At 45.4% G+C, this 22,426-nt stretch overlaps 2 protein-coding genes across 2 annotated transcripts in view; one reads left to right on the top strand and one right to left on the bottom strand.

Moving 5' to 3' along the window:
- The window catches only part of PDK3 (pyruvate dehydrogenase kinase 3), a 138,963-nt gene that overhangs the window by 8,078 nt on the left and 108,459 nt on the right, over window positions 1-22,426 (top strand). The gene's annotated exons all lie outside the window — the stretch shown is intronic.
- LOC101336039 (tubulin epsilon and delta complex 2) lies at window positions 1,186-21,469 on the bottom strand. Its single transcript, XM_033849335.1, is given in 7 exon segments — window positions 1,186-1,532; window positions 1,535-1,726; window positions 2,399-2,469; window positions 2,889-2,991; window positions 2,994-3,125; window positions 3,128-3,471; window positions 21,375-21,469. Coding segments are annotated over 7 exon segments (1,284 nt in total).

Here is a 22,426-nt window from a genome sequence, read left to right as displayed (position 1 = left end):
CTGTTCCAGAGAAAGCTCCCTGCCTCGGTACTTATGATCCTGGAGGCACCATTCAGCTCTGAGTCCGTGCAACCAGCTCACTTTATCATTATTTTAAAAAATCAACAAATTTGGATTTGAACATCTTATAACAGTCTTTAATATGTAATGGACGATGATATTCCCTTACTGATTGAGTCAGTTTGAGTCAGGCCAACCCCTCACTTTCAAAAGGAGGAATGGAGGCCTAACAAGATGATATGACTTGTGCAAGGTCTTCTGAGTCTCAGGCCATTATAGAGGGTGAGGAGGGGGAGGGGATGGGTCTGCTCCAGTCTGTCAAGAGTGTTGAATTAAAAAGATATTGTTGGGCTTCCCTGGTGGCACGAGGGTTAAGAATCCGCCTGCCAGGGCAGGGCACACAGGTTCGAGCCCTGGTCCGGGAAGATCCCACATGCCACGGAGCAGCTAAGCCCGTGCACCACAGCTACTGAGCCCACACGCTACAGTTACTGAAGCCCGCATGCCTAGAGCCCGTGCTCCACAAGAGAAGCCACTGCGATGAGAAGCCTGTGCACTGCAACGTAGAGTAGCCCCCGCACGCCGCAACTAGAGAAAGCCTGCGCGCAGCAACAAAGACCCAATGCAGCCAAAAATAAATAAATATTTTAAAAAATTTTTAAAAAAGAAATGGTAAAATTTATTTTAAAAAAGACATTGTTAAAAAAATTAAAAAAAATTTTTTGGACTCCCCTGGTGGTCCAATGGTTTTTTTAAAAAATGATTTAAATATATATACTTTCTAAAGTAGTTTTAATGTCACAGAAGTGGCTTTTCAGTGTGCAGCAAGAGAAATCAGAGGTAGCTAAGAAAAGGCCCCACCAGCCTCAGGTCTCCTAAGCCTGTGGAAGGCCAAGGGAAGCTGAGCCCTGAGCAGCCGGTTTAGCAGCCATGAGAAAGGCCCTGAGTTCCTCAGGAAGAGCCAGGAGGCAGTCCCCGCCCCTTGGAAACCTGGTTTCCTACGGGGGTACAGGCATCTCTGGGCCCCCGGCTCACTGCTCCAGTGAAAATCCCGTCAATGCCCATTCATTTAATGCCTCCTAGGGAAGCGCGGCTCTCCCTAACAGGCAGGCTAGGGGGCTGAGGCAGCCTGCCTTTGCTGCATGGTCCTGGGGGACTGGGGGTGGGCCTGGCCACGGGAAGGGCTCAGTCAGCAGGCTTATCTTCTCCTGGGAGGGTGAGGAAGTGCTGGCCTCCCTCACAGAGCAGGCTGTGTTCAGCCCGGCACAGCACGAGCCAGGGTGGCCCCAGCGGCTCCTGCTTGCTCACCAGGGGGAGGAGTTCGGCCATCAGGACCTTTTCCAGGTGGATCTGCTGGTGCCGCATGGCCCCCCCGCAGCCCGAGGGCCGCCGGGGTCTGCAGCTCCTGGGTACTGTGCACCGCTCCCGCAGCCTGCGGAGACGCTGCCCCGCGATGGCCTGCAGGCCCTCCGGGGTGAGCAGGCAGCGCTACTCCTGTATCCAGTCCTTGGGCTCTGCCGTGAGCTCTTCCGCATTCGAAGTCTTAGCAGCAAGCAGGCCTCCTGTAGGTGCCGCAACTCTGCCTCCACCTCCGCGGCGCTGAGCCTAGAGCCGGGCCAACTTGAAGTTGTCTGCATTTTCCGCAGGAACTGGGTTTTGGCGGTGGTAGCAGCATCCACAGAATCACTGGTCTGTGCAGAGCTGAGCTGGGCCCACAGGCTGGGATGCACACGTGCGCAGCCCGCAAACCAGAGAGCAACGTGGTGACCCCAGCCAGCTGGGCTGGGCCACGAGAAGTAGGCAAGGGCCAGGGTAGCGGCCCCAGCCTGCGCTGTCCGGCTCTGCTGAATGTCAGGAGGGGCCTTTGGGGGTCCTGGGGAACTGAGGGGACACTGTCCGTGAAAAGGGTGACAGAGCTGACCCACTCTGGGAAATGCTAGGAGAGAATTCAAGGGAAAAAGGGGAGAGGAGCCAGCAGTGACTGGTAGCCAAGATGTCTGGTGAGAGCTCTGGGTGCTGGCTCTGTACCAGGCCCAGCACAAGCACCCGAAAGGCACTATCTTGTTTAAGCCCTACAGCACCTCTAGGAGCTGCTACTATTATTGTCGTCTCCACAAGGAAGACAGATGGGGACTTGGAGACACGGAGTGCCTTGTTCAAGGTCTCACAGCTTGAGACAGGCTGAGCTGGGGGCCTCCGAGGCCGCTGGCTGAGTGAGGTGACCACAGCCGTCTTAGGGAGGCTGACTCCTAACGCGGAGAGTGTGTCGCCACCCAGCAGAGAAAGCCAAGGGACCCGTGGGAGAAGTCTTACCATCGGGAAGCCTCGGCCTCCCGGCTCTCCACGCTCCCCTGGTCTCACCTCCCCCTCCTCGTCCCCCTCCCCCAGCCTCGAGGCTTCCGGGAAGCCGCTTTCCTGAAGGCCTCGGGCAGCTGCATCCTGTCGGAGAAGCCGGTGCCCAGGACAGCTCTGTGTCACTCGGGGGGCTCCAGGCCCCACTCCCTACTCGGAGCCCAGTGAGGGATGAGGCTCACCCACCCCTCAGGCAGGGCTTCCAGGGTGACCCCAGGCGCCAGCCCAGTTCAGGTCCCACCTGGCAGGGAGGAGAGAAAGCGGAGCCCAGGCCTTCGAGAGCTCATGTGGAGCCCCGGGGCTGGGTGGATAAGTGGATAGGGCACAGGACAGGCCCCAGTGCATCAAACGTGGCACCTTCACAGCCAGCTGTTCCACTCTGCCGGCTTCCGGGCTTGGGCCTCATGGGGTGGCATCCTGGGGCCCCCCTGGCCCACATCCAGCTCAATGCCCTGCCCTCCCTGTCACTCCTGCTGCTGCCAGGATCTGATCAGGTAGAGACAGTAGTTCCTCCAGTGAGGGTCTGGGAAACGCACCCCTTATCCTCGAGTGTAAGAGCTTCTGGGGCCTGAGGCACAGCCAACGGGACTATGTGTTGGTCCCTGCGGCCTGGTTCAGGCTTGGTGGCTCCGGCCCCTTCCCCATACAGGCCTGATGCCCCACTGACGGAAGCCTGCTCTCAGGGAGGTCCTTGGCAGGCCCCCTGGTTTGGTGGATGCCCCTGGGGGCTCTTGTCTCTGATGGACGGCTGTCAGCCCTGCGTGAGGCGCTGAGGGGGCAGAGGCTCTGGTGGCAAGGGAAGCGGCCGTGGACGCAGACTTCAGGCTGGGGGCCTTGCCCTTGTCGCCTTCTCCAGCCTTTGAGATGCCTTTTCGCACCCGTACAGCCTTCTGCAGTGCCTGGGTCAGAAGCTCCGGCTCCTTGAGGTCCTGCGGGCTGGGTGTGCTTGCTGCAGATGGGGCCTCTTCGTTCGTTTCTGGCCCTGGGCTGGGCTCCGGAGCCGGGGCCTCGGCTGGTTCCCAGGCACTCAGCAGCCGCCGGGAGCCTCGCAGGCTCCGCTCCAGCTGCCGCTGTCACTCGGTGCAGGAGTCCAGGGCGTCATGCAGCTTGGCCACCAGCCTGGAAGGGACGCACCCGAGGCTCAGCAGCCTCGGACTGCGCCGCCTCCCGCCCCCTCCAGGGCGCGGAATCCACCGGTGCGAGCAGCCGGCAGGGTCCAGTGGTTAAGACTCTGAGCTTCCTCTGCAGGGGACACGGGTTCGATCCCTGGTCGGGGAACTAAGATCCCACATGCTGCACAGTGTGGCCAAAAATTAAAAAAAAAAGACATTTTTGGACGTCATGGATATCATCGCTAAGCTCCTTTCACTAATTTGTCACGGAGACAATAAGGTTCCGATCTCTCCCCTACTTCGACCTGACTCTGGCACCTTGGGCCACCCCTCTGCCTTCAGTGTCATCTCTAATATCCCTGGAGAATTGATCTTGAGCCTAATAACAAACTCCCATTTATTGAGCGCTGTGCTAAGTGCTGCGTGTGCGCCGTCTCATTTAGTCCTTACATCCACACAAGGAAGCAGATACTTTCATTAGTTTCATTTTATGGATGGGGACACCGGGACCAAAGGGGTTCAGAGCCTTGCCCAAGGGAGTGAAAAATTTGACCTGCCATTCAAGTAGCACTGGCCCTTAAACTCTGCCTCTCCATCTTTATGGGAAATTCTAGCTTTCATACTCTACTGTCCTCTGATTCAACCTTGATACCTCAGTGGGAAACGAGTGCCCTGTTGCTCCTGTAAGCCCTATAATCGCCCACTGAACCGCACTCTTTCTGGTTTTGGCCTAGCGTGATGTAATGACACTTGGCTCTTTGATAGGGAAGAGGTGAGGATGAACGAGGTGATGATTGGTAAGTGTTTTGAGGCTGTCGAAGAAAAGCTTGGTGTCGTAGGCTTCCACATGGGGAAAGAATTATTTTTAATGGGAGTGAGAAACTGATGAGAATTCAGCAGCGAGAGCCATGTTGTTTTTAGGGGATGGTCTCCGAAATCAAGAGCTGTCATTTTGCTTAATGATTTCAAACCTGAATAAGCAGTATAACAAGTGAGCCTCAAACTCAGTCATTCAACCAAAAGGCAAACAATTTTGTAACCAGGAGATAGGAGAGCTTTACAGCCTTTAAACAATATAATCTGAGAGCACCCCCGCCATCTTACCAACTGGCAACACGGAATACGTGGGTTTTAATCATTACACTGTGATAGCTGAACAGCCAGCTGGTAGGAAGCTTAACTCTGCTTTATTCCCAGGGGAAAAAATAAGTTTAGCATCATGTGGTGTGTTTATTTTATTTATGTTTTCAAATCGACTGCAAAGTATTTTTCAAATGCTATAAACATAGCAGTCAATTAACACCCTCTTTTTTTAAATTTTCTTTTTTATTTTATTTTTTTGAATTTTATTTTATTTGTATACAGCAGGTTCTTATTAGTTATCGATTTTATACAATTAGTGTATACATGTCAATCCCAATCTCCCTGTTCATCCCACCCCCGCACCCCCACCCCCGCCACTTTCCCCCGTTGGAGGCCATACGTTTGTTCTCTCCATCTGTGTCTCTATTTCTGCCCTGCATACCGGTTCATCTGTACCATTTTTCTAGGTTCCACATAGAACCTAGCTATTCCTGGCTATTGTAAATAGTGCTGCAATGAACATTGGGATGCATGTGTCTTTTTGAATTATGGTTTTCTCTGGGTATATGCCCAGTAGTGGGATTGCTGGGTCATATGGTAATTCTATTTTCAGTTTTTTAAGGAACGTCCATACTGATCTCCATAGTGGCTGTATCAATGTACATTCCCACCAACAGTGCAAGAGGGTTCCCTGTTCTCCACATCCTCTCCAGCATTTGTTGTTTGTAGATTTTCTGATGACGCCCGTTCTAACTGGTGTGAGGTGATACCTCATTATAGTTTTGATTTGCATTTTCTAATAATTAGTGATGTTGAGCATCTTTTCATGTGTTTGTTGGCAATCTGTATATCTTCTTTGGAGAAATGTCTGTTTAGGTCTTCTGCCCATTTTTGGATTGGGCTGTTTGTTTTTTTGATATTGAGCTGCATGAGCTGTTTATATATTTTGGAGATTAATCCTTGTCCGTTGGTTCGTTTGCAAATATTTTCTCCCATTCTGAGGGTTGTCTTTTTGTCTTGTTTGTAGTTTCCTTTGCTTTGCAAAAGCTTTTAAGTTTCATTAGGTCCCATTTGTTTATTTTTGTTTTTGGGGTTTTTTTACATCTTTGTTGGAGTATAATTGCTTTACAGTGGTGTGTTAGTTTCTGCTTTATAACAAAGTGACTCAGTTATACATATACATATGTTCCCACATCTCTTCCGTCTTGCGTCTCCCTCCCTCCCACCCTCCCTATCCCACCCCTCCAGGTGGTCACAAAGCACCCAGCTGATCTCCCTGTGCTATGCTGCTGCTTCCCACTAGCTATCTATTTTATGTTTGGTAGTGTATATATGTCCAGGCCACTCTCTCGCTTTGTCACCGCTTACCCTTCCCCCTCCCCATTTCCTCAAGTCCATTCTCTAGTAGGTCTGTGTCTTTATTCCTGTCTTAACACCTAGGTTCTTCATGACATTTTTTCCCCTTAGATTCCATATATATATGTTAGCATACGGTATTTGTCTTTCTCTTTCTGACTTACTTCACTCTGTATGACAGACTCTAGGTCCATCCACCTCATTACAAATAGCTCAATTTCGTTTCTTTTTATGGCTGAGTAATATTCCATTGTATATATGTGCCACATCTTCTTTATCCATTCATCCGATGATGGACACTTAGGTTGTTTCCATCTCCAGGCTATTGTAAATGGAGTTGCAATGAACATTTTGGTACATGACTCTTTTTGAATTATGGTTTTCTCAGGGTATATGCCCAGTAGTGGGATTGCTGGGTCATATGGTAGTTCTATTTGTAGTTTTTTAAGGAACCTCCATACTGTTCTCCATAGTGGCTGTAGTAATTCGCATTCCCACCAGCAGTGCAAGAGTGTTCCCTTTTCTCCACACCCTCTCCAGCATTTATTGTTTCTTAGATTTTTTGATGATGGCCATTCTGAGTGGTGTGAGATGATATCTCATTGTAGTTTTGATTTGCATTTCTCTAATGATTAATGATGTTGAGCATCCTTTCATGTGTTTGTTGGCAATCTGTATATCTTCTTTGGAGAAATGTCTACTTAGGTCTTCTGCCCATTTTTGGATTGGGTGTTTGTTTTTTTGTTATTGAGCTGCATGAGCTGCTTGTAAATTTTGGAGATTAATCCTTTGTCAGTTGCTTCATTTGCAAATATTTTCTCCCATTCTGAGGGTTGTCTTTTGGTCTTGTTTATGGTTTCCTTTGCTGTGCAAAAGCTTTTAAGTTTCATTAGGTCCCATTTGTTTATTTTTGCTTTTATTTCCATCTCTCTAGGAAGTGGGTCAAAAGGATCTTGCTGTGATTTATGTCATAGAGTGTCCTACCTATGTTTTCCTCTAAGAGTTTGATAGTTTCTGGCCTTACATTTAGGTCTTTAATCCATTTTTAGCTTATTTTTGTGTATGGTGTTAGGGAGTGTTCTAATCTCATACTTTTACATGTAACTGTCCAGTTTTCCCAGCACCACTTTTTGAAGAGGCTGCCTTTTCTCCATTGTATACTCTTGTCTCCTTTATCAAAGATAAGGTGACCATATGTGCGTGGGTTTATCCCTGGGCTTTCTATCCTGTTCCATTGACCTATATTTCTGTTTTTGTGCCAGTTCCATATTGTCTTGATTACTATAGCTTTGTATTATAGTCTGAAGTCAGGGAGTCTGATTCCTCCAGCTCCATTTTTTTCCCTGAAGACTGCTTTGGCTATTCGGGGTCTTTTGTGTCTCCATGCAAATTTTAAGATTTTTTGTTCTAGTTCTGTAAAAAATGCCGTTGGTAATTTGATAGGGATTGCATTGAATCTGTAGATTGCTTTGGGTAGTATAGTCATTTTCACAAGATTGATTCTTCCAATCCAAGAACATGGTATATCTCTCCATCTGTGTCATTTTTGATTTCTTTCATCAGTGTCTTATACTCTTCTGCTTACAGGTCTTTTGTCCCCCTAGGTAGGTTTATTCCTAGGTATTTTATTCTTTTTCTTGCAATGGTGAATGGGATTGTTTCCTTAATTGCTCTTTCTGATCTTTCGTTGTTAGTGTATAGGAATGCAAGAGATTTCTGTGCATTAATTTTGTATCCTGCAACTTTACCAAATTCATTGATTACCTCTAGTAGTTTTCTGGTAGCATCTTTAGGATTCTCTATGTATAGTATCATGTCATCTGCAAACAGTGACAGTTTTAGTTCTTCTTTTCCAATTTGTATTCCTTTTATTTCTTTTTCTTCTCTGATTGCTGTGGGTAGGACTACCAAAACTATGTTGAATAATAGTGGCGAGAGTGGACATCCTTGTCTTGTTCCTGATCTTAGAGGAAATGCTCTCAGGTTTTCACCATTGAGAATGATGTTTGCTGTGGGTTTGTCGTATATGGCCTTTATTATGTTGAGGTAGTTTCCCTTATGCCCACTTTCTGGAGAGTTTTTATCACAAATGGGTGCTGAATTTTGTCAGAAGCTTTTTCTGCATCTATTGACATGATCATATGGTTTTTATCCTTCAGTTTGTTAATATGGTGTATCACATTGATTGATTTGCGTATATTGAAGAATCCTTGAATCCCTGGGATAAATCCCACTTGATCGTGGTGTATGATCCTTTTAATGTGTTGTTGGATTCTGTTTGCTAGTATTTTGTTGAGGATTTTTGCGTCTATGTTCATGAGTGATATTGGTCTGTAATTTTCTTTTTTGTGTGGTGTCTTTGTTGGGTTTTGGTATCAGGCTGATGGTGGTCTCATAGAATGAGTTTGGGAGTGTTCCTTCCTCTGCAGTTTTTTGGAAGAGTTTGAGAAGGATGGGTGTTAGCTCCTCTCTAAATGTTTGGTAGAATTCACCTGTGAAGCCATCTGGTCCTGGACTTTTTGTTTGTTGGCAGATTTTTAATCACAGTTTCAATTTCCTTACTTGTGATTGGTCTGTTCATATTTTCTATTTCTTCCTGGTTCAGTCTTGGAAGGTTGTTATACCTTTCTAAGAATTTGTCCATTTCCTCCAGGTTGTCCATTTTATTGGCATAGAGTTGCTTGTAGTAGTCTCTTAGGATGCTTTGTATTTCTGCAGTGTCTGTTGTAACTTCTCCTTTTTCATTTCTAATTTTATTGATTTGAGTCCTCTCTTTCTCTTTTTGAGTCTGGCTAAAGGTTTATCAATGTTGTTTATCTTCTCAAAGAACCAGCTTTTAGTTTTATTGATCTTTGCTATTGTTTTCTTTGTTTCTGTTGCATTTATTTCTGCTCTGATCTTTATGATTTCTTTCCTTTTGCTAACTTTGGGTTTTGTTTGTTCTTCTTTCTCTAGTTCCTTTAGGTGTAAGGTTAGATTGTTTATTTGAGATTTTTCTTGTTTCTTGAGGTAGGCTTGTATTGCTAGAAACTTCCCTCTTAGAACTGCTTTTGCTGCATCCGATAGGTTTTGGATTATCGTGTTTTCGTTGTCATTTGTCTCTAGGTATTTTTTGATTTCCTCTTTGATTTCTTCAGTGATCTCTTGGTTATTTAGTAACATATTGTTTAGCCTCCATGTGTTCGTGTTTTTTATATTATTGTCCCTATAATTGATTTCCAATCTCATAGCGTTGTGGTTGGAAGAGATGCTTGATATAATTTCAATTTTCTTAAATTTACCGAGACTTGATTTGTGACCCAAAATGTGATCTATCCTGGAGAATGTTCCATGCACACTTGAGAAGAAAGTGTAATCTGCAGTTTTTGGATGGAATAGCCTATAAATATCAATTAAATCTATCTGGTCATTTAAAGCTTCTGTTTCCTTATTTATTTTCATTTTGGATGATCTGTCCATTGGTGTAAGTGAGGTGTTAAAGTCTCCCACTATTATTGTGTTACTGTCGATTTCCTCTTTTATAGCTGTTAGCAGTTGCCTTATGTATTGAGGTCCTCCTCTGTTGGATGTATATATAATTGCTGTATCTTCTTGGATTGATCCCTCAATCATTATGTAGTGTCCTTTATTGTCTCTTGTAACATTCTTTATTTTAAAGTCTATTTTATCTGATATGAGTATTGCTACTCCAGATTTCTTTTGATTTCCATTTGCATCGAATATCTTTTTCCATCCTCTCATTTTCGGTCTGTATGTGTCCCTAGGTCTGAAGTGGGTCTCTTGTAGACAGCATATGTACGGGTCTTGTTTTTGTATCCATTCAGCGAGGCTGTGTCTTTTTGTTGGAGCATTTAATCCATTCGTGTTTAAGGTAATTATCAATATGTATGTTCCTGTTACCATTTTCTTAATTGTTATGGGTTTGTTTTTGTAGGTCCTTTTCTCTCTTGTGTTTCTCATTTAGAGAAGTTCCTTTAGCATTTGTTGTAGAGCTGGTTTGGTGGTGCTGAATTTTCTTAGCTTTTGCTTGTCTGTAAAGCTTTTGATTTCTCCATTGAATCTGAATGAGATCCTTGCCGGGTAGAGTAGTCTTGGTTGTAGGTTCTTCCCTTTCATCACTTTATTTTATTTATTTACCAAAAGATTAACCATGTTTGATTTTTTTTTTGGTCTGAAAAGTAACTGCCTTATTTTTTTTTAACATCTTTATTGGGGTATAATTGCTTTACAATGGTGTGTTAGTTTCTGCTTTATAACAAAGTGAATCTGTTATACATATACATATGTTCCCATATCTCTTCCCTCTTGCATCTCCCTCCCTCCCACCCTCCCTATCCCACCCCTCTAGGTGGTCACAAAGCACCGGGCTGATCTCCCTGTGCTATGCTGCTGCTTCCCACTAGCTGTCTATTTTACGGTTGGTAGTGTATATATGTCCATGCCACTCTCTCACTTTGTCACATGGTGCCACTCCCTTCTGGCTTGTAGAGTTTCTGCTGAAAAATCGGCTGTTAACCTTATTGGAGTTCCCTTGTATGTTATTTGTTGTTTTTCCCTTGTTGCTTTCAGTAATTTTTCTTTGTGTTTAATTTTTGCCAGTTTGATTACTGTGTGTCTCGGCATGTTTCTCCTTGGGTTTATTCTGTATGGGACTCTCTGCGCTTCTTGGAGTTGGGTGGCTGTATTCTTTCCCATGTTAGGGAAGTTTTCGACTATAATCTCTTCAAATATTGTCTGAGGTCCTTTCTCTCTCTCTTCTCCTTCTGGGACCCCTATAATGCAAATGTTGTTGAATTTAGTATTGTCCCAGAGGTCTCTTAGGCTGCCTTCATTTCTTTTCATTCTTTTTTCTTTATTCTGTTCTGTGGCAGTGAATTCCACCATTCTGTCTTCCAGGGCATTTATCCGTTCTTCTGCCTCAGTTATTCTGCTGTTGGTTCCTTCTTTTGTATTTTTATTTCAGTTATTGTATTGTTCATCTGTTTGTTTGTTCTTTAATTCTTCTAGGTGTTTGTTCTTTCATTCTTCCAGGTCTTTGTTAAACAGTTCTGGCATCTTCTTGATCTTTGCCTCCATTGTTTTTCTGAGGTCCTGGATCATCTTTACTATCGTTACTCTGAATTCTTTTTCTGGAAGGTTGCCTATCTCCACTTCATTTAGTTGTTTTTCTGGGGTTTTATCTTGTTCCTTCATCTGGTACAAAGTCCTCTGCCTTTTCATCTTGTCTGTCTTTCTGTGAATGTGGTTTTCCTTCCACAGGCTGCAGAACTGTAGTTCTTCTTTCTTCTGCTGTCTGCCCTCTGGTGGATGAGGCTGTCTAAGAGGCTTGTGCCAGCTTCCTGATGGGAGGGACTGGTGGTGGGTAGAGCTGGGGGCTGCTCTGGTGGGCAGAGCTCAGTAAAACTTTAATCCTCTTGTCTGCTGATGGGTGGGGCTGGGTTCCCTCCCTGTTGGTTGTTTTCCCTGAGGCGACCCAGCACTGGAGCCCGCCTGGCTCTTTGGTGGGGCTAATGGCAGACGCTGGGAGAGCTCACGCCAAGGAGTACTTCCCAGAACTTCTGCTGCCAGTCTCCTTGTCCCCACGGTGACCCACAACCACCCCTTGCCTCTGCAGGAGACCCTCCAACAGTAGCAGGTAGGTCTGGTTCAATCTCCAATGGGGTCACTGCTCCTTCCCCTGGGTCCCAGTGTGCACACTACTTTGTGTGTGCCCTCCAAGAGTGGAGTCTCTGTTTCCCCCAGTCCTGTCGAAGTCCTGCAATCAAATCCCACTAGCCTTCAAAGTCTGATTCTCTAGGAATTCTTCCTGCTGTTGCTGGCCCCCCAGGTTGGGAAGCCTGACGTGGGGCTCAGAACCTTCACTCCAGTGGGTGGACTTCTGTGGTATAAGTGTTCTCCAGTTTGTGAGTCACCCACCCAGCAGTTATGGGATTTGATTTTATTGTGATTGCGCCCCTCCTACCGTCTCACTGCGGCTTCTCCTTTGTCTTTGGATGTGGGGTATCTTTTTTGGTGAGTTCCAGTGTCTTCCTCTTGATGACTGTTCAGCAGTTAGTTGTGCTTCCAGTGCTCTTGCAAAAGGGAGTGAGCACACGTCCTTCTACTCCGCCATCTTGAGCCAATCCTAAATAACGCCCTCTCTTAAAAACGATATGTAAGCTCCTTGGAAGATACAAACAGGGCTTATTGAAGGGAAGTTAAGTATGGGGACCTGGCTTTCAGCTCTTCTCATGCTCAGAGGAGCCAACAACACATGCTTTGGGCTAGACCCTACGTCTACTAACACCAATGCCATTCCTCACTGGGGCATTCATTGCTTCAGACATTTTATCCACCCCTCAGGCCCCAATTTCCGTTAGATCTCACCTGCTTTTTCTCTCAAGGCACCTTGAACTTTCCCTTATAAACTTATCCATAATTTTTCTTCATTACTTGTTAATGCGTGCCTCTCCCACCATACTGTAAATTCCATGTATGTGTACCCAGTACCAAATGCAGACTCTGTTACGTGGTGAGTGCTCAATAAATATTTGTGGATCTGTGTGTTCCTGTGGAGAACGGGGAGGAATGGGTGAGAATCTAAAAAACAATTTTAATAGGATTGAAGATCTTTCATCTTTCCGATCTCTTCATAAAAACGTATGTTGCCCAGCTAGGTTGTGATTTTAGAAATTTGTGCTGCAGGAGTCGGTGAGGGATGTCTCAAGTTTGTCTTCACGTTACTGAACCAGAGTGGGTCCACTTGCCCATGCGCAGTAAAGCCTATCTACTGACACTGGGCTGTGGTGAATACAGTGCAGTGTTTATTGCAGGGTGCCAAACAAGGAGTCCAGGTAGCAAGTGCTTAAAAGACCCAAACTCCCTGAAGGCTTTCAGGGAAATGTTTATAAAGACAGGGTGAGGGAGGGGGGTTGTCAGGTATGTGATCAGCTTGTGGACACTCCTCTGATTGGTTGGTGGTGAGGTAATCGGGAGTCAACATCATCAACCTTCTGGTTCCAACTGGTGTGTGCTTGTGGGCAGCATACAGTTAACTTCTTCCACCCGGTGTGAGTTTCAGTATCTGCAAAACAGCTCAAAGGACGTGACTCAGAATATTATCTATAGCCCTTGAGGAATTAAAGGTCCTTGACTTTTTTTACTGGTTAAACTGTTATTTTTTTGTCTTGCTTGTATTTTTTCCTTACTTTCTTCATTTTCTCACTTCTCTGATTAAATTTATTCTTTGACAAAAGTTTTTCTACAGGCAAAAGGTAGGAGGAGAACATGGGGGGAATTCTGTTCTGGGAAGGCCCCATAGGGTCCTGTTCGGTTACATTCAGTCCTCTGATGCCATTTAGTTCATGCCCAAGATATATGCATATGTATACAAGGCAGTGACCAAGAAAGGGGGATTTACAGTCAGAAAGATCTCAGTTCAAATCCTCCCACTATTTGATGGTCATGTGATTTTAGGTTATCATGGCAGCCATGAAAGGGTGCCACTCTGACCTCCTGCTTCAGGAGCATAACTGAGGGCCCAGCTCCTGCCCCTCCGGATTCACTGCTGCATTTGCACCTAGGCTGTGTTTCCCATGGGCTGCTCCCAGCCAGTGAGTAAGCGCAGTCAGAGTACTAGGGCAGGCCATCCCAGGGACATGCGGGACTCCTCCAACGGGCCACCTTGGCTGCAGGACTCCTCGTTGGCCTGGCTGAGACTTTCCTAGAGGTCCTTCTATGTCTCCTCCACAGGGTCCAGACTGGCATCGCCACCTGAAGGCGCGCTCTGCCTTCTCCTGCCCCCTCCTCTGACCCTTTCCCCGGCACTTCCCCCCATACGGTTCTTGCACTTTTTTTTTTAAACATCTTTATTGGAGTATAATTGCTTTACAATGGTGTGTTAGTTTCTGCTTTATAACAAAGTGAATCAGCTATACATATACATATGTCCCCATATGGTTCTCGCACTTCTAATCCCATCTTGGCGTCTGCTTCTTGGAGGACCCAGTGAATTAACACAGCTAGTCACGTAACCTCTCTCTGGCTCCGTTTCCTCATCCGTTAATTCCCTTTAGGGTTGCAGTGAGGATCAATGTGAATAACCTCGGAAACGTGGCCGGCATCCTGCACACAAGAGCTATCATTCATTCCCAGCTTTTCCCAGCCTTCACATTGCCCACTCCTGCTCCTTCCCACTGACTGTCTCTATTGCGGTATCTTGTAGCTCTTCCCTTCGGTTCCCAAGGTATCAACTAGCTCGATGCACCCCTCCCGCCCCCCACAATTCCCCTGTGTTAATATACTAACAAGAGCAGTGTTTTAACATGAGTCTTCTGTGGCATAACCTGTAGTCATTGTAATGATAGAACAGCTTAAACAAATCATGAAATGACGATGTATCTCTGGCTCCCTCCTAAGTCCCCTTTCTGCCTCTCTTTCTGTTCTGACTCCTTCAGTGCTGGGAGGAATAGACTTTAGCCGTCTCTTCTCTGCTCCCAATAAAACCTGTTGTCACGGAGGACGAGCCAGTGAGGGTGCCTCGTGTCTCTTCTGTATTTAGCTGCCTATTCCTCCTGCCCATAGGATGGGCCCCCCCTGCAGCTGAGGGTAGGAGCGATGGCTCTGGCTGCCTCTCCACACTGCTCTGGATCTTGCTTTAAGCACTTCATTCCCAAATGGCAGCCCCTCCTTTCTAGATGGGGCCTGAAGTCCTACTTGCACCAAAGTGGTGGCCGAATCGAGTCGCTCTTGCTTATCTCTGCTTCAGGCACAGCACGTAGAAGGCTCTGCTTGGTAGACAGGATGGCCTTAGTGCAGGCAGCTGGTGGGCAAAGTCCACCGTCTCCTCTGCTGCTGGAGCCCCTCAGAATGTCTCCTTTGCCATCTAGACCTCTCTGGGCTGGCCCGTGGCAACTCATAAATGCCCTGATCCTCTAGGGCAGACGTGCATTCATTCAGCTGGACTTCTGAACTAGGGCTACACTGAGTGTCTTCGCTTAGTTCTTAGCTGAATTGAACTTTCTGAACCTTCTGGAATCTCCCCGAAAACACCCAGCCCTAACCCTTCCTTTCAGTATTTTCTGTTGCAGCGGTACATATTAGAGTTCTCGGCAACGTTTTACCAAAAACAGCCTTCCTCTGTAGAATCCAACAGCCCGGGAGCTCCTTTAAAATGGGCTGGGAGGACCGTGCGCTGCTTCTTGGCCTTTGGTAAGCCGCTATTTCCGAGGCCTTCAGGACTCGCACGCCTGGGCTCGTTGCCCCACCCAGAGTTCGACAAGTGAAAAGTTGAAAAACAAAGAATGATGAGACAGAGAGAGTAAACGCTGCTTATTGTAAAAAGTCAAACCGTAAAGAAGCCTAGGGAGCAGACACTGTGGGTGCTCCGCCCGTATCTCTTGGCCTTCACCATTCCCGTGCATGCTTGTGGCTTCCTCCTCCAAGCCCCCGTGACTGTCATTCTGAGGGCTTCCTTGGACTTGCCCAAGCACAGGCAGAATGGGGAGTAAATGCCCCGCGAGCGGCTCTGAACCATTGATGGCAGAAGCTGGTGTATGACTACTCCGTCTTCCTTCCCCCTAGGGTGGGACGCGTCTAACGCAGGTTCTACACCAATTTCCAGTTGCCTCAGTTGCCCACAGTGATGACATGCTTGCTAACACACCCCCACTTCCCTCCTAGTGCTTCGTGAGTCTCTCTCTCATTTCAACTACTCACATCCAATCCTCATCTCCAGGTCTGCTTCTAGAGGAACCCAACCTAGAACAGCCCATATACTCTACAATATTGTCTGAAAATAGCCCTTCACATTGCTTGCAGCAATGAACTCCCTTTTTTTTTTTTTGCCCGTATACCTTCCTTAGTATGCACCCCCATTATATTCATACTTGTTTATTTATAAATGATATCCTTTCATTAACCAGTATATTAAGTCATGGGCTATACCTCGGGCCAGCTTTATATCCATATTTTTAATAGGTACCTGGATAATTTTGAGTTCTCTGAACAACCTCTTTTCAGATCTGACTAGATGGTCATTGTTTTGACTTCAACCATGGTGGACAAAGAAGCTTCTAGAAAGTGGAGAAATGCATCATTTGTTGCATTGTGAGAAGGAGAACTCATTTTCAGGTTGTTTGATTTTTCTTGCCTTATTAATATTATTTCCAAGCAGGGTTTCCTTTGTGGGATTCTTCAAAGTCACCTGTTTATTTTATGAGGGCTGGTTTCATTATAACTGGAGACTAGAATCTGTAAACACACTTTACCTTATAAATGTTGCAAAATGCTGAAAGTAAATGACGAGGCTTATCATCCCTTCAATTCAGGAATTCCCACTCTGTCTTCAAAATCATTTGAGGAGTCTTGTCTTGCGACTGTCTGACTTCCAGACAGGGGGAGGGTGGTGGCATGAATCTATATATTACCTACTAGTTGAGTTTATTTTCTTATTCTTTGGATCAAAAATAAATCTAGTCGAAGTTAGCGTCTTTCCCTCTCCTGCTGCAGTGGATCATCTTGGCCACCCCTTGAGATGTGCACCCCTCCTTTGGGCACCACAGGTTTGCTTGCATCTGTTCCGCATTCCTCCGCCTGTTCTTCAAGAGCTTCCCTGCCCTGCACCCACCTCTCCAGGACACGCTGTTCCAGTCAGTCCAGCCTGTTCCCTCCTCTAGCCCTTTGTTTGTTCCCAGTTGTGCCGTGGGCCCTCCCTCCCGCCCCAGTTCCATCCATGGTGTTTTCATCTTTCCTTTCCCATGGGCGTCCTCACTCTGCTCCAGACCCCTGGAACATGTCTAGCCCTCACCACACTTTTTTTTTTTTAATGCACCACCTTCTTATTTGTCTGTAGCTGGGCTCTAACAGCTGCCCACAGGCTAGAGCCACTTGAGTGCAGAGAGGACAGAGAGCTAATTGGAGGTGACGCTTAATCTTATTAAGTGGCACTGGATCCTACATCCCATAACCAGCCCAGGGGCCCGAGGATCCTCTGGGCTCTGCTCTTCCGGCTCTCCCAGCGTCTGTCTCCTCTGGTAACTGGCTGGGGAGTGTAAATATTAATTGGTCTATGGCACGCAGGTAGTAAGGAAGCCATAGAGAAATTACTCCAACTCCTAGCTGAGAGGATAGAACAGTGCCGGGCTCAGGGTGAATTAGGCTACGTTCCTCGTGGATTACAGCTTCTGTTCTGCCTTCCAGACTGAGTCAAACACATTCATAATAAGACTTTTTGTTTTAAGCCCACATTTATTTTTTGAAACTAGATCTCCGAAAGCATAGAACTAACCTACTTTTTTTTTTACAGCTTTATTAAGATATATTTCACATACTATATAATTCACCCACTTAACGTGTACAGTGGGCTTTAGTAAATTGACAGAATTGTGCAGGCAGTTCATGTGATGTTCAGTTTTACGTGTCAGCTGGGCTAGGCTACAGTCTCCAGTTATTCAATTAAACGCTAATCTAGGTGCTGTGTGAAGGTGTTTTGTAGATGTGATTAAAGTCCACAATCAGTGAACTTTAAGTAAGGGAGATTATTTTAGATAGTCTGGGTAACCCTGATTCAGTCAGGTGAAAGGCCGTAAGAGCAGACCTGGGGTTTCCCAGGAGAAGAAGGAATTCTGCCTGCAGACTGCAGCTTTAGCTCGTGCCTGGGAATTCCAGCCTGCTCCTCCTGATGGCAGGCCCTATGGATTTCAGACTTCCCTAGCCAGCCCCACAATCGCATAAAGTAACTCTTCATGCAAGTAGAGTCCTAAACACTGGACCACTAGGGAATTCCCTAAATCTCTTAATATATGTCTATCATTTATATGTTTCTGGTTGAACCCCGATTGATACAAACTCACTTTGAAAATACAAGAACAAATTTCCATTTTCCGTAGGAGCCTGCTTTTCTTTTCTGGGATCTCTTGCAATCTTCTCCCCTTTTGCTCTGTGTTCTTAGGGTGTTTCTATCTTCCCTCCTGCCCGCAGGGGCTAAGTCTTGGATTTAATCTTCATTGTATGTAGGTACGGTCAAAGAAATTTTCACCACCACAACAGTTTGTTTGGACTCTATTTGAAATCTTTCCTCTTGCCATTTCCACTAGAAGGTAAATTTCATGGGGAAGGGGGAAGGATCTTAGTCTGCTCTGCTTATTAAGATAGCTCAAGAGCCCAGAACTGTGCCTGACACATGGTAGATGCTCAGTAAACATTTGTTGAATGAATGAATGCCCACAATGGCGTGTAAACTTGAAAGAAGGAGAGGTTTTTCTTTTACATCCTCCATAAAAGCCTAACAGTGTAGAAGCATCGAGGTACTTGTGGTAAATTACAAAAATGGCCACAAATCCTTCCCTTCTCCTAAAAGCTGGAGTCTATTTCTCCATCTCTCAAATCTAGGCCTGGCTATGTGAATTGCTTTGGTCAATAGGACATGAACAAATGTGATATAAGCAGAGACTTGAAAAGCGCTTAGGTATTAGGGCTTGGAATTGGAACTCTAACACGACCATGAGCTAGCCTGCTATTGGGTGACAGGCTACAAAGAGAACCAAGGCATCCCATCTGACAGTGTACCAACCACCAGACATGAGAGTGAGGCCATTCTAGATCATTCACCCAGCTGCCAAACTATAAGCTGAACACAGACACGTGAGCCAGTCGAGATCAGAAGGACTGCCCAACTGACCCATTGGCTAGTGAGCCAAATAAAATGTTTGTGGTTTTAAACTGCTAAATTGAGGTCATTTTTTACACAGTAATAGATAAACGATACAGGACTCAATACATTCCCAGGTTCAGATAAAGATACGTCATCCCAGTTCGCAAATATTGTGTGCCTGCTATATGCCAGGCTCTGTGCTTGGCTCCAAGAATAAGAAGATTAAAAGATGTGGATCCTGAAAGCCTCCTTAAACATGACACCAAAAAACAAGTGACTAAAGAAAAAAATGGATAAATTGGATTTCATAAAAATCTAAAACTTTTGGGCCTTAAAGGGCACCATCAAGAAAGTGAAAAGACAACCCACAGAATGGGTGAAAATATTTACAAATTATGTGTCTGATAAGGGACTTGATTCCAGAATATATAAAAAACTACCATTCAGTAATAAAAAGTTAACCCAATTTAAAAATGGGCAAGGGATCTGATTAGACATTTCTCCATAGAATATATACAAATGGTAATAAACATATGAAAAGATGCTCAACATCATTAGTTATTAGAGAAAAGCAAATCAAAACCACAATGAGGTATCACCTTACATCTGCTAGGATGGCTATAGTAAAAAAGACACACAATAGCAAGTGTTGGCGAGGATATGGAGAAATTGCTGGAGGAAATGTAAATGTTAAACACAGAGTTACCATATGACCTAGTCTGGATCGTACTCTGACACCAGTCAACCAATTCTCCAATTCCCCGGACACCAATTGGATGTCCAACAATTCAATTTAATTCTGAAACTAACTACCTGGAGTTAGTGACAGATTCCACAGATTTAAGGGTTCAGTCCCACCAGACTGCCCCCGATGCCAGTGCAATGTCCTGGGCCACCCGTACTTCTGGCTGTAAATTGTAGGTTCCCACGACCCCCTCCTTAAGTTCAATAGTTTGCTAGAATGGCTCACAGACTTCAGGGAAATACTTTACTTACATTTATGGCTTTATTATAAAGGATACAACTCAGGAGTAGCCAGATGGAAGAGATACACAGGGCAAGGTATGGAGAAGGGAGGGAACATAGAGCTTCCATGCCTTCTCCAGCCACACCACCGTCCCAGCGAGTCCATGTGTTCACCAGCCTGGAAACTCTCCAAATCTCATTGTTCAAGAGTTTTTTATAGAGTTCCATCTCCAGCCCCACCTCCCTTTCCCAGAGGGGTTGGTGGGTGGGGCTGAGAGTTCTAACCCTCTGATCACTTGGTCTTTCTGGTGATTGGCCGTATCCTATAGCTATCTGAGGAGGGGGCGGGTCCCACCCTAAGTCACCTCATTAGCATACACTCAGGTGTGATTGAAAGGGGCTGGTTGTGCATAGCAAACCCCCCCACAAATCCTATCACTCAGGAAATTCCAAGGGTTTTAGGAGCTCTGCTAGGAACTGTGGGCAAAGACTAAATATATTTTTGTATTATATCACACCCAGAAGTTCCACTCCTAGATATATACCCAAGAGAAACTAAAACATGCATCCACACATAAACTTCTATGTGAATGTTTACAGCAGCGTTATTCATAATAGCCCCAAAGTAGAAACAACCCAAATGTCCACCATTTGAAGAATGGATAAGCAAAATATGATATATTCATAAAGGGGGATATTATTTAGCAGTAAAAGGAATGAAGTTTGATAAATGCTATAACATGGATGACCCTTGAAAACACTACGCTAATGGAAAGACGCCAGACGCGCAAAAAACATACATCGTATGACTGTATTTCGATGAAATGTCCAGAATAGGCAACTGTATGGAGACAGAAGGTAGATGACTGGTTGCCAAGGGCTGCGGGGGTTGGCAGGAGTGGAGACTGACTGCAAATGGCTACGGGGCGATAAAAATGTTCTAAAATCAGTTCGTGGTAGTAGTTGTACAACTCTTTGAATATACTAAAAGACATTAACTTGTACACTTCAGATGGGTGAATTGTATGGTATGTGAATTATATCTCAATAAAGCTCTTTTCACAAAGTTGAGCAAGTTGGCCAAAGGCGAACAATTATTAGTAGATAAGCTGCGTTGGGACTTGAGTCCAGGTCCTATCTGCACACTGTCTTTCTTTCTGTTTGTATCTCAGTTATGCCTAACATTTATTTATCTCAAGACCAGTGTGCATAGAAAAATGCATAATAATATCTAACACATGTATAACGATGTTTTATAATCCATCTTCTTTTTTTAACTTTAAAATAGCCTGCGAGCACTTTTCCATGTCATGACGTAGTCTTCTACCACATAAAATTTAATAGCTACGTAGTATCCCGTTGTATGACTGAACCTTCATTTGTCCAACCAGATCCCTATGATTTGAATGGTTTCTAATATGGGGCTATTATCAAACTCAGTGCTATAAACAGGCTGGTGGGCTTTCTATTTTTGATAGCGTCTATGACCTTTTTTCACTGACCAGTGTAGGGTTTCTCTCCTTATAAAACTTTTTACTAAAGCATGATGTACATATATAAAAGTGCCCATATCGTAAGGGTAGAAGTAGCCATGTTTCAGAAACAGCACCCCTGTGTAACCAGCATCCAGTTGAAGAAACAGAACATGACCAGCACTTCAGAAGCCCCCTCCTACCCTCCGTATCTTTTTTCCTTCTTCAGTTGAATATCAGGTGGCAGTACATCAAATTGGCAAATCCAACACCCCCCTTTGGAGCAGAGCCAGTAAAGACGTCACAGATTACTGCTTAACGTGCACTTGTGTCTCTCTATTCTGTTTGTGCCTTGGCTGTCCCGCTTTCAATGCTCTGATGTCTAGTAACCTTAATCGTCACCTGAGCATCACCTCGACCTTGAGTTTCCACGTTTCGGGTAGCTTCAGGCGCTGAGTGGGCAGCTGGCGAGTTAAGCTGGCATGGGTGAGTGGCATGACCAGGCATGTCGTGCCACCTTCCCCGGCCTACACGCCTGACAGCGTGTATAAGGAGGGCCTGAGCCCTGGTTGTGAGCGAGGGCCAGACGTTCTGTACTAGTGGATCTCGAACTTGGCTGCATGTTGGAATCCCTGGAGGGCTTTAAAATATAATGATGCCTGGGACCCACCCCCAGAGATTCTGATTTAATTGGGTTGGAGTATGGCCTGGACACGGAGATTTTTTTTTTAATACCCCGATGATTCCAAAAGGCAGCCAAGGCTGGGAACCCACGCTCTCCACTCGGATTCTCTTTGGCTTTTGTGGGTGTACTGCTTGGTGTCAACATTAGCTGAAGATTAAATGCCAGACCTCATTGACTCCATAATATTTTTGTAATTCACTGCAACTGTTTTTGGCTTTCTTTAGAGGGTTTGTGCAATACTATTTTGACAAACATCGCACTCTCTTAGATTGAACTGACATTCTCTGAGATGGCTGTGGGTATACCAGGTCATTTAGCCTGAATGGGAATTAAGATGTCTTAAAACAATAATGAGTTACCAGAGTCACTCCTTAAGCATATTTATGAGTTTTCCTGTCTCTCCCGCTGCTGATGGGCCTTGGTGTAATAGTGTGCTCACCGGAAGAAACGATGGTTTCAGATGCGTAAATTACACAAGGGAGATTTGCAAAGCCATCATGCCTGATCCATCTAAATTGTTCCCTGTTTCCTGCAGAGGATACCAGCCTTTAGAAGGGCACTCTGCAGGCAGGGGGGACTTTCCCAAGCAGAGGCCCAGAGGGCATACCTGAAAGATGGTTAAAGAAAGTTTCTTTTATAAGTTACCTTCAAGAGGGAAAAGGAAATACCTGGTTTATGATCCAAAACCAATGGGCTGAGCAAATATCAGACAAAGGGAAGAGAAAGGAGTCTGAGCAAAGCGAGAAGGGAGATGAGTCTGGAGTAAGGT

The sequence above is a fragment of the Tursiops truncatus genome, chromosome X, assembly GCF_011762595.2.
Source record: "Tursiops truncatus isolate mTurTru1 chromosome X, mTurTru1.mat.Y, whole genome shotgun sequence".
Taxonomy (NCBI): domain Eukaryota; kingdom Metazoa; phylum Chordata; class Mammalia; order Artiodactyla; family Delphinidae; genus Tursiops; species Tursiops truncatus.
Note: the sequence above shows the minus strand (reverse complement) of the source record. Positions and strands in the feature narration are given on the sequence as shown.